Genomic DNA, 12967 nt, shown 5'->3' on the forward strand with positions numbered 1-12967 from the left:
CGAAAACTAAAAAATAAATATTAAAAAATTCTTTTAAAAAAACAGAATTATAAATGTCAGAGCAAGAAAACTCTGGGCATCATTGGCCCAACAGTGCTCTCATTTCAAAAGAAATAGGTGTTTTTCCAGAGTCTGAGGACTGCAGAGCTGGGGCCACAGACACCATATCTGATGCCCCTGTCATTCTGCCAGCTGCCTCTGGCAAACCTTAGTAAACCACTAACATCACCAAAGGTAATGAGTGAAAAATCAAATGGTGATAAGATCCGAACGTGAAAACAACAATTCCTCAAGTCTCCAGAAACACGCCAACCTGGAGAGCAATCAGGAGGCCTGGAAAGAGTCCCAGCTAAACCAGAAGGAAGAGCCCGCATTCTTTGTGCTGCTTTTACATTGGAATGCCTGTCTTTCTCCCTTCATTTTTTTTTAACAGTTTTCTGATACAATTTACATGCTATACATCTTGTTCATGTGAAGTATATAATTCAATCGTTTTTAGTACATTTATATAATTGGGCAACTATCACAATTTTAGAACATTTTCACCCCCCCTCCTCAATAAAATGCCGTACACTTTAGCTATCACACCCCACCCCAATTCCTCCATCCCTATCAACTATTAATCTGCTTTCAGTCTTAAACACTGGCCTCTGCTGGGCATGTCATATAAATGAAATCACATAAAAAATGGCCTTTTGTGATTGGCTTCTTTCATTCAGCCCAGTGTTTCCAAGGTTCCTCCTTGTTGCAACATGTCATTCCTCCCTTCATCTTAATTAAAACCACCCTGCAGCAAAAGCTGCTGTCCTCAAGCTGCACACAAAGATGCAAGGGAAAAGGCAGGAGAACGGAAATGGAGCACAGAGAAAGATGACTACAGGTTTACTCTTCACACTTACTTTGATTTTGTAAAGCTGCCTCAGCCATTTCAACGGTTACCAAGAGATTTTCAGAAATGTCTTTTCTTTTACCCACTATTGAAAAACCATTCCAGACATACATCATTTCCTAATGAGGAAGAATGAAAAATCATTCCCAATTATGTGAGGTTATTCAACATCCCTCATGATCTCAAAAGTACATGCATGTATTTTGCCATGGTTGCTAGGGATCACAAGACAGTATTTAGGGATCATTTTCTTTAGCTTTCTTCATTTGGAATTTAGTGATATAATTTCCCCTTGTTTTATGACACATCTTTTGCCTTTGTACTGGGAAGTAATTCAGTATATATACATTATGATTTTACTGAAAAAATAACTTCTTTGTTCAATAAATATTAAGTAACCATAAGTATTCATTTTTTAGAATATAAATATAAGTAAATAAAACATTTTTAAATGACACTATGAACAGTTCTGTTTAATATAATTTTTATTGTTACTTTAAAGGGAAATATTTTAAAATGTCTGCCAATTGCTTACATAAACTGTTTCCAAGCCTATCACTGAAAATAAACATTGAAATATTTCACTGGGCTCAGGTTCTTTTATACCATTAAAAATATGTGTTGGTCCAGTAGTGCAATCCAATATGCAAAAAGCACTCATTTAAGCCATATGGCTAAATGACAGCTCCTGAAAATGTAAATTAATGATTTCTCATTGCCTATTATATTCAATTGGCTAACAGATGAGAATTTTTTTTTTAGACCAAAAGCAAATTGCTTTTGCTTGAAAATATTTTACCAGTGTTCCTGATAGTACAGTTCATATTTTGAAAGGTATACAATAAGCAAAGTAATTAGTATCTTTTTTGAAATAAATAAAATTTAAAATATGATAGATATTACTTGAAAAGCCTCTTATCAGGGAAGCAACAGAAATGTAGAAGCCTCATTCAGGCAGAATGGTGGTGAGTTTATTTAATGACACTGAATGCTAAGATCACAGCACTCTGCCTTTCATTTTACATATTTTCTTACTGCTAACAGAGTAAGAGCTCAATTCAATAACTGAGAATATTTTTAAATTGATGATGATTTAAAAAATTTTTATTGATGGAATATTTTATCAGAAGGAGGCAGGCTCAGCTCAGACATGATTACAGAGTGGCCACATCTTTGTCTTCCTTCATTACAGTCACAGAAGGAAACTGTCTGATGTTGGTGTTCTCTGGAACTGTTTTAAGTTTGGAACACTTGGGCCTTAGTAGTAGTTGCAAGCCAACTCCTACCTGATACCTACAAGGGGTTGTAGAGATTCTGTAAGTCAATAACAGAACAAGAAACAACCCAATGAAAAGTTAAGGAAGGATGTAAACAACAATTCACAAAAGAAGAAATAAAAATGAATGAACCCACACACACCAGTTTCAATCCTCAGTACTAAAAATTAAATAAGTAAAATGTTCTTAATGGTACAGCAGCCTGAGTTCAATCCCCAGTAATGCCAAAAAAAACTGCACGAACCCATAAAAACATGCTCAATGGCACCAAAAAGGAAATGCAAATCAAAAGAATAAAATATTGTTGGTAGTAATTTAAATTGGTACAGCTTTTTTTGGAGGGAAATATGGAAATATTTACCAAAATATTAAATGTGTATACCCTTCAACCAGGAATTCCATCTCTAGAAATCATTCTGAGGGAAGTACATATACATGTACAAAAAAAAGGATATTTGCTGTCATGTGTTGTATGTAGTAAAAACCAGAAAAACCTATAGAATAGTTAAAGGGAAATGGCTGAATAAAATCTAGAATAAAAAGGCAAATAGATTCAGGAACCCCCACGAGAGGGCTACAGATATCGACTTGCACTGAACAGCTTTCCTGTGTTGACTACCTTTGCAAAAACTAAACCCTCAAAAGAGTCATGGTAACTCAATATATTCAAATATATCTTTAAAGGAAGGTTTCATTAATTAAATTGAAATTGTGTTTTTCACAGAGGTCTTACCTAAAAGGCATAATAATTAGGAGTATGAGCTGGAGCAGGACTAAACAGTCACCACCCACTTGGCACTCTTGAGCACTGTAAGGATGGCTATTTCAAACTAACGTGTCATCTAAGTATGAAAGACACACTGACTTCCAAGAACTAGTAAAATATCTTCTGAACAAGTTTTTTCCATTACATGTTGAAATGGCAAAAGTTGGCATATACTGGGTTAAACAAAATACATTCTTAAAATTAATTTCAGGCTTCTTTTTACATTTTAAATAAGCTATTAGAAAAGGTATGATTAGATTAGTGGCTCACATTCTATTTCAATTCAGTTTCAATGAAGTCAACTTTCCCTTCTCTCTGCCTAAACTTTCTTATCTATAAAATGGGGCTAACAAGACCACATTCATAGGTATTGTAAAAATTAAATTGATATGGTTCTCTAAAAAAAAAAAAAAATAGCCTTTATCATAATGCCTGGAGTATATCAACTAGTCAAAAAAAATCAGCTATAATTTTTATTATTTGTTAATAAATCACTTAGGTTTACCTTACAAAACAAAATGGTTTTTAAAACAGCTATCTTCCCAACCAAAGTTAACATTCTCCCTGATGCTCTGAGTAAACTATTTCTAGTATGCAAATAATAAATAAAATAAAAGCACAAACCAGGGCTGGCAGGACGAGCTTTACAGGGTCAGGCAAGGAGGGGGAGTAACGCCGAGCCTTCCTCACTGCAAACTTCTCAGTAGGGAGAGATTTACCAGCAATTCTCTGCTTCAAGCCATCCACCTGTCTGTGAAGATCCCCAACCCCAAAGAAAGGTCAGTAAACACACATTATTTACACCTGTGGTTTTCACATTGCAGGGCACACAGCAGCAGCAGATGCTGGGAGCCTGTTTGAAATGCCAAATCTCAGGACCTTCCCTAGACCTACTAAATCAACAATTCCAGTGGTGGGACCAGCAATCAGGAGTCTGATGCACACTCAGCATGTACTCTGATGTACACTCAAGTGAGAATCACTGATTGACACATTTCTTCTAGTCAATTTAGCTAATAAACTACATATATCAAACACAGTCCAGGCAATGTAAACATAAAATTGACAATTCACATAAGAAAACAGGAAATAGTACAAGGTATTTCCTTACAGTGTGGATACCCACAGAGAGGGAACGGAGCATACACTGTTACTGTTCCTATTTGCAAGACTAACACAGATCTATAAAATAATGTGGCACAAGATAGCCACCAATTAAGGCAGACTTTGAGAAAATGTTTCCCAAGCATAGGTGATTTTGGAAATAATCAGTTTAAGATATACACCATATTTATAAACTTCCTCTCAAAATTCTAAAAACTTTCAATTATGAAATTCACAAGCAAATAAAAATGAAAGTAGGGTGCGAAGATTACATGTTCCTGAGGGCATTTTCTTATGCATAATTTTAAGAATATATCAAACAAGTTGTTGAGAAAAGAATTCAAGGAAATATCCAATTACATCACTGAAAGAGTAAGATGAAATAGGAAGGGGGAAATCCAGTATAATTGCACTAGCAAAGCCCCAGTTTAAATAAAAAAAAAAAAAAGTTTTAAGACATAAATAAAACAATATGTTCTCAAAATTCCCTGTCACACAAGCATATATGCAAAATCCTATCAGAAGAATGGTATTTTGACTCTTGTGTAAATAAATTGTTTAGGGGTTCCCATCTAATAAATATGAAAGTGAATCATGAGGGAGCTCTAAGGAAAAAAGGCAAAAGATGTTCTAGTGTACTGGTTTATATATTCAGGGTCTTTGTTAAAGAATTAGTGTCTTGCCTACCTGAATAAAGTTACCACATTCTCATTGGTTGCCACCACATCTTCCTCAGGAAGCATACTCAAAATTGCAGCTTTCAAAAATACATATGTTGCCTTGAGGAGAAGAAAAGAGCTTGCTATAGTAACATCTTGAGGTACAAGAACTTTCTACCTAGAAAATCAGAAATGAACTACAAATCTTCCAGATATAATATTAAAAGGCATCAAAGAAACCAAAGGAAATAGAAGTTTTAAGTTGTCATTTCCAATCAAGAGAAACACTGACCAATTAATTTAGAGCATTTTCCTATTATATAACTATATCACTTATAGGTGAGAAAGTGGGCAAAATGAATGAAAGCTCACTGTCTCACTCCTCCCAACTTCTCACAAATTAATCCGAATTTATTTTAATTATTATGAAAAGCCTGGTCATCAGGGAACTGGAAAATCTACAAAAAAGTTATCAAGATTACAGTATTGATATGTAATAACTTTAAATATAATTGCAGTTCTTCTTAAAGAGTAAAATCTCTGTTAGAACTCTTTGGATGGCTTTTAAAGCTCATAATACTGACGACAGTGCTAAGTACTAGGTACTTAAGGCACATTCCCTCAATGTCAAACTGCTGAACAAACAATCCTAAGTAAAATTCATCCTGACATTTATAAGCAAATGAAAGCACTACACTTACCTTGGACCATTTACTCTCTTTGCAAAGCAGATCTGAATAGTAATACGCCTGCATCCAGTTTTGTTGGAATACATAAATCCACATTAGCTCCCAGTAACAGAGATGGTGAAACTGTTTCCATTCTTCTTGAACTGAAATGCATTTTCGAAATATCTCTTGTGCCTATAAGTCAATTGCATAAAGCTGATCATCCAGATATTAGACAAGGAGATAATAACCTAATGGAAAAATACATAAAACACTTTGTACAAAAAGAACAAAATTATCACTTATTAAACCACTCAATATGATAAATATGATTCTCTGCTTACATGCAATAATACAGTTAAGTTCTGTCTTTTCATGTAACTTTGTGAGGGACCCTGGCATTTTATAATGTGGGAGTGGGGAAGCACCTTTCCAGATATATAATACCTAAGTCCTTTAAAAAGAAGACTGACAATAATAAAGGTAGAAATTCCAATGGACAAAACACACTATAAACACAGTCCCAGGCACTAGAAGACTGGGAGAAGACATGCCTGCTCACACCTGGCAAAAGGTTAACTAACCCCTTATCAGACATAAATTTTGTAAGATTCTTTAAGATTAGACTCAAAGGGAAAATGATGAAGATTGAAACAAGCAAACCAGAGAAAAAGATATACAAATTACATATATATAAAGAAATTTGTAAACTGGGCAATATAAACATAAAAATCAGATCTGTTATTTATCAATGATCACATTGGCAAAAATTTAGAAGATGGAAAATGTCTAGACTTGACAAAGAGCACTGGAAACAAGCATTCTCATATCTTTACGAGAGTTCACGTTGTAAGAACCTTTAAAAAAGGAGGACGTTTTGGCTAGATAGATCAAAATGTAAACATATTCCAATCTAGCCATTCTAATGATCAGAATCTGGCTTAGGTCAATATACTTGTGCACAGAAATGAACATACAATGCTGCTGTCAACAGCATTATTTGTAGTGGACAAATATCTACCAACAGTAGACTTTAGTATAGTATATTCATCCCATAAAATGAAACCAAGCCATCAGAAAGAGTGAAGGAAATTTATATATACTGACCTGGAGAAAGATCCAAGATGTATTGTAAACAAGGAAAAAAAAAATCACAGAAAAATATACATGTTTGATCTCATTTGTGTGTGTATGCACATAAAAGGCTCCTCGCTCTTACATCTTCAGGGAACTTGTGAATAAGATCCTTTGATGAAGAGCCCATACACAATATAATGGAACTGCATCTTATATAGGTCCTACATTCCAAAGGTAATGTATACAATGCATTAATTGATAACAATCAAAAATTTTTGAAAATGCCTCAGAGGGCTGAGGATGTGGCTCAAGCGGTAGCTCTTGGCATGAGGGCGGCCCGGGTTCAATCCTCAGCACCACATACAAACAAAGATGTTGTGTCTGCCAATAACTAAAAAATAAATATTAAAATTCTCTGTCTCTCTCTGTCTCTCTCTCTCTCTCTCTCTGTTTCTCTCTTAAAAAAAAAAAAAAAAGAAAAAGAAAAAGAAAATGCCTCAGACTACTCACCTGTTATTTTGTATATTCTACTCTGAACTGTCTCATGCATTTTATGTGTAAGGTTGCTCTCAGTAACCTACTATATATAATAGGATATATACACAAGTTAAAATGTTGGCCTTTTAATTAAAATGTCTTTTTCTTTGTTTTTAGCTAGTCCACATAGTTGGATTTACTTATGTAGAATGGCTGTGTGATGCAACTCTACCACACAGATAGCTCCCCCAAACAACTCCCACCAAAAAAGTTACCTCTTCAATATTCCCTTTCAGCAACTCGATTCGGGCATGATAAAACAACATGAGTGAGCCCTGTACAGAAAGGAAGAAAACACACTGTTCAACGGTCAATGCTGGCTGATTGATTATGGTTGAAATATACAATTGAAATACCAAACATACGTTTGGAAACTGCTGGAGGAAGGGTGCAAGGAGACTCTCTGCTTCCCCAACATTCACTTCTCCTGTACCTAGAAATTCAACAGGAAAAACCTCAGTCTTCATGAAACATGGCAGGTGTTTATAACTCTCTCTCCATATTTCACTAACATGTAGTAAAGACATATTCATGGAAAAATGAAAATGATTACTTTCTCATTTTTCACATCTGAGAAATAAAGACAAGTGTCATCTATGACTATTTTAGACAGCTCTGGGTCAGATGAATTCTTGAGAATAGAGGCAGCTATCTTAAATTCCTAGTTTCCTAATTGGAATTTCTGCTTTCAATAGCAATATTAATTTATTTTAGTCAAAAAATTAACCTAACACAAAATAAATCTAAAAATGATTAAATAGATTACTTTAATGCAGAAATTTTAGTTAAGAAAAAGAAAAATCTTCAATGAAAGAAAGGAGCCCACTCCCTGTCAAATGTCACTATGACAACGTCACTATTTTCCATCTTTACTCAAAAAAAAGCAAACAGGCAGAAAGTACTAACTGATTTTTCTACATTTTTACTTATTCAGATTAAAGATAACCAACTTTCAATGAAGCATAATATAATCTACACCTTACCAAGTATGAGGGAGATATAAGTGTGGAAAGCCAGGATGGTTAGGCAGCACAGTGAAGATCTCATGCTTCTTCCCGATGCACCTTCCCGAAGCTGCAGGAGGCCCAACTCCTATGTGAATCAATCATAATTGAAAGATTATAAATGAAAACTATCACATGTTAATTAATTTATTTCTGCCCTCCATGAAGGTGGGGTATTTTTTTAGAAGTTTAAAATAGTGGTAAAGCTCAACTAGAAACAAACTTCATATTTTGACTGGCATAACACAATCTCACGAATTCTTTTGTATTATGTGATTTTAGCAAGATAATAAGGCAGTGCTCACTTCATAAACATGCTATATTTCTCTAATAAAAATATATACTTATTAAAACATACTGAGGATTCAAGTGCAAAGCACTCTGGTGAGTATGTCTGCAAAGACCCTGCCATCAACTGAGGAAGACAGCACATGAACACTTGAACGAATGAATGATTCTGAAAGTTAGGAATGCTTGAGCCTGTTGGGGGACTAATGGAAAGCTTTGTGGAATGGGTGGCATTTATTTCAAATCCAGTGAATGGAGAGACTCTCCATTATTGGGAGGAAGCTCATTGTGGAAGATGTCTGAAAACGGAGACAAGCAGAAGCACAGAACCAGGAAAGCTCAGGGCCTGTTTAAGGAACAACTAAGGGTTCAGTTCAGCATGAGTATTGAGATTATGGGGACCTTTAAGCCATGTTAGAGTCTGGACTTTATTCAAGAGGCGAACTTGGGGCTGAGGAAGTAGTTCAGTGGTAGAGCACTTGCCAGACTTGCATAAGACCCTGGAGTCAGTTCCAGTATCATAGGGAGGGAGGGGGAGAAGGTAACTGGGAGCTACTGAAGGAATAAGGTGGAAGATGAATGGTTAAGGAGTAAGATAAAAATGTACCGAGTCAAAATATATATATATATATATATATATATATAAAAACAAAACCTATCATAAAGAGATCACCACAAATACATAATAGCCTAGGAAGAATATGGACAGTGGAATAAACGTTTTTTCTTTCATTTATTCATTACATGTCTCAAAACCTGCTCTTTGACTAAAAGAAACAGTTTTTGCAAAGAGACAACTCTTTTAATAGCATACTGAGTGTTATGATTAATAAATGCTATATACTTGCTACGAAACAACCACCACACAGAAATTGAATGAATAAAACTCACGGAAAGCAAATTTTCTCACTTAGTTCCACAGTGAAACTAGTAAAAAATATGGAAATCCAAAATATTGCCACTATATTTAATCCATGCTATGAATCTGTCAGAATTATAAACTATTAGATATGGAAATCTATCCCAATTTCTTTGTTTTACAGAAGATAACTCTGGGGTTAGTAAAATAATAAGGAAGTAGTTTAACCACATAGAAGTTATAAAGATCCAGCAAGCAGCAATATCAGTAAAACATAATTTTTAAACCCAGAATCTAGGTAAGAAAGATGAGATTTTAAACTTTCAACAGAAAATCCACGCTTAATTCCTGAAAGATATGATCAAGACCAATGGTTCTTTATTGTCCTACAAACAAATTTCCAATCATTTTCATGCTATTTGGAAGGACAAGTTACAATATTCTCATAGTTAATAAATAATGCCAAAATTAATATAAAATTAAATTTGTACCCTGTTTCCAGAAAATCCAATAAATTCTAATAATCGGATAATCCTTGCTGGTAAAAGAGACAGCATCTGTAAGGGGGAAAAGAAAAACATACATATATATATTTTTGTGTATGCGTGTGTGTGTTAGTATATCTAACTATACACAAACAGTAACTACCAACAACTTGTAAATTTTTAATGTTTCAGTAATATGAAAAATTAGAAACAAGTTTAAACACTAGACATGTCTCAATCACCACATACTATAATAATTATGAATTTCATTTACTAAAGTAAAGAACCTTAAAAAAATCCTTTTTTGAAGGAGAAAACAAAGTCTGTCCCTTCAGTGGTTCTCTAAAGAACACTGGCTTATAGCTTCTTCTATATGGAGTGATAAAATGATAGCAATTTTATTCCTTAGCACCCTTTCTAGACAAGATTTCTTCTTAAGTTTCTTTCCTAGAAAGAGAAATCTTTAGTATTCTGGGCAATATACAGACCCTACTTGGAAGTGAACAGCTACAGTACTACGGCTCCTTTTTGGTTCATCCCTGAAGTAAGGGAGGAAGGGAAATTCTCCCTGTGAGTAGTGAGAATCTGGTAAACAGAGCCAGGGCAGTGCATCTGGAAAACAATTTGCTTGAAAGCAGAAATAGTCATATGTGTCTATGTACTAATTCATGGCCTATGGTCAATGGTTTGGCTCAGGGGCTTGGAAGGAACGTGATTGGAAAATTGATGGCAAAAATGTCTGGGGCAGAGATGGTGGACAGGCTTCTCCAAATAGGCAGAAAATATGAAGATATGTGGGTCCCCTATGAATGCTGCAGATTTTAATAACCAGTGGGTACACGGACATGAACAGGCCTCTTTTTCTGGCTACTAGTCATAGCACAATAGGTTCATAAAAAATGTCCCTGGTGGTCCATACACTCATAGATATGATTCTCTTTATCACGTTCTCATGAATTCCAATAAAATCTTCATAATATTTCAAAATCTCTAAATAATATATTGGAGACTCTCCATTTCCCTAGAGATCATCAAAAATTATTTATCAAGCTATATCACTCCCTTTTATATTTTCAATCCCAGAGCCATCATTGATTATTACAGCAACAATATTTCTGATGTGGAAATGGAACTAGATTCTAAGCTTCTTGTTACTAAAAGTCTTACTAGTCCACTAAGAGTGCTGCATGCTTCTCTTACACTGTACAATCCAAAGCCTCCCTGAACACATGTATAGCTTTACTACACACAGTAGCCAAAGTCCGGCTGGGTAAAAAAACAAACAAACAAAAATGGACCCACTTTAGCCACTTATCCCCTAAACCCAAGTGTGAGTTAAGAATAAGGTCCAAGTGCAATCAAGAAGGTAATGAAAACCTTAGGTTTTCTACAAAAAACTGGTTTCTATAGAATTATTACCTTACCAAGTTAAAGGCCCCTGTTCCAAGCTTGACACCTCCTTCAAACTCATAGAAGAATTCTTGCTCGAGTTTATTCTTCTGAATTACATGCAGGATAGAAAGACATTCTCTGGATTGAAGAAAAAAGATTATAACATAAGTTTTCCATAACTTAAAATAAATGTTAAATCAAATTTTACACTTGCACACTATAAATGTCATTAGACAAAATACCACAGAATGTTTAAATGGATAATGCTATGCTAAATTTTCTCTTAAGGCCATCTGGGAAGAATTATTAAGGAAAAAGAAAACACCCATTTTTATCAGGACCAATCTTTTTGGGAGTAAAGGAAGCTCAATCATCAGCAAGTTTACATAGTCAAAAGAAAAAGCAGTCAATAGAAACTAACTCTATGTTGACACAGATGTTGAGATAATGTCCAATCTGAAAAAATTTTTCTTTTTTAAAAAAATACCTCAGTAGCCTATTGAACAAAATCAGGCAGACTAATATGTAATTTAGGAGTTCCAGAAGGAAAGGACAGAGTAATGGGGAGGGGGGGAAATTTTTTTAAATAAATAAATATATATCTGAAGGAATAATGACCATAGATCTCTCAGAATCATACTTTGGCATATCATAGTCAAAGTGATGAGACTCAAAACACAAAATAGTCTTCAAAGAGCCAGATGAAATGACACATTAAATAAGAAGAATGATAGTACAAATGACAACTAACTTCGGATCACAAACAACAAAGACCTTAATACAATGGATAGCAGTTTCAGAAGGCTGAAAAAAGAAATAAACAAACCTGTTGATTCAGTATAGTAAATACTTAGCAAAAGTATCCTTGAAAATGAAGGAAAAAAGAAAGACAATTCAAATAAATGAAAATTTTTTGAAAGCAGACATACACAAGAAATGCTAAAGTCCTTCAGTCTGAAAATAAACAGAAATGAATGAATTATACTAAAAATGGTGATTTTTTGAGTAAAGAGAGAAGACAACACCAAACTATTTAAGGCTGCCGTGGTACTGCCAGGGGGGGCTTCTAACATACATAACTGTACTATATATCATAAGAATATTGCAAGAGAAGTGCAAATTAAAACTACACTGAGATTTCATCTTATTCCAGTCAGAATTGCAAATATCAAGAATACAAGTAACAACAAATGTTGACGAAGATGTGGGAGAAAAGGTAAACTCATATTGCTTGTGGGACTGCAAATTATGGAAAAACACTATGGAAAGCAGTACGGAGATTCCTTAGAAAACACGGAATGGAACCACCATTTGACCCAGTTATCCCATTCCTTGGTATATATCCAAAAACTTAAAATCAGAATACTATATTGACATGGCCACATCAATGTCAGGTCAATTCCCAATAGCTAAGCTGTGGTACCAACCTAGATGCCCTTCAACAGACGATGGATTTAAAAAATGTGGTACATACACAAAACAGAATATTACCCAGCCAACAAGAAGAATGAAATGATGGCATTTGCCAGTAAATGGATGTTAAGTAAAATAAGCCAATCCCACAAAACCAAAGGCTGAATGTTTTCTCTGATATGTGGATGCTAACTCACATGGGCAGGGTGGGAGAGGGAGTATCTCCAAGTCAGACGGGGAAGGGAGAGGGGACAGGAATGGGAAAGACAGTACAATGAGTTGGAATTAACTTTCCTATGTTCTTATATGAATACACAACCAGCATAACTCCACATCACATTCAAACATGAAAATGGGAAGTTATACTCTATGTATGTATGATATGTCAAAATACATTCTACTGCCATGCATAACTAAAAAGAACAAATAAATAATTTTTAAAAAAGAACATTACAAAGGATAGCAAGTGGGAAATGAAGCTGTACTTCTACAAAGTTCTACTTTATATGCAATGATACAATATTAACTCTAAATTGACTGTGATAAGGT

General features: G+C 34.6%; 1 protein-coding gene across 2 annotated transcripts in view; it reads right to left on the reverse strand.

Annotated features, from left to right (window-relative positions):
- Ttc39b (tetratricopeptide repeat domain 39B) overlaps positions 1–12967 on the reverse strand; it is a 121960-nt gene that overhangs the window by 18157 nt on the left and 90836 nt on the right. For both annotated transcript variants that reach the window (XM_027950629.2, XM_071600654.1), the window contains 9 exons: positions 11038–11143; positions 9620–9685; positions 7961–8069; positions 7343–7410; positions 7193–7252; positions 5397–5558; positions 4724–4815; positions 3557–3683; positions 900–1008 (listed from right to left, as the gene is read on the reverse strand). In XM_027950629.2, coding sequence (XP_027806430.1) covers positions 900–1008; positions 3557–3683; positions 4724–4815; positions 5397–5558; positions 7193–7252; positions 7343–7410; positions 7961–8069; positions 9620–9685; positions 11038–11143 — 899 coding nt within the window. The remainder of the gene's footprint in view (positions 1–899; positions 1009–3556; positions 3684–4723; positions 4816–5396; positions 5559–7192; positions 7253–7342; positions 7411–7960; positions 8070–9619; positions 9686–11037; positions 11144–12967) is intronic.

This window comes from Marmota flaviventris, chromosome 13 (genome assembly GCF_047511675.1).
Source record: "Marmota flaviventris isolate mMarFla1 chromosome 13, mMarFla1.hap1, whole genome shotgun sequence".
Taxonomy (NCBI): domain Eukaryota; kingdom Metazoa; phylum Chordata; class Mammalia; order Rodentia; family Sciuridae; genus Marmota; species Marmota flaviventris.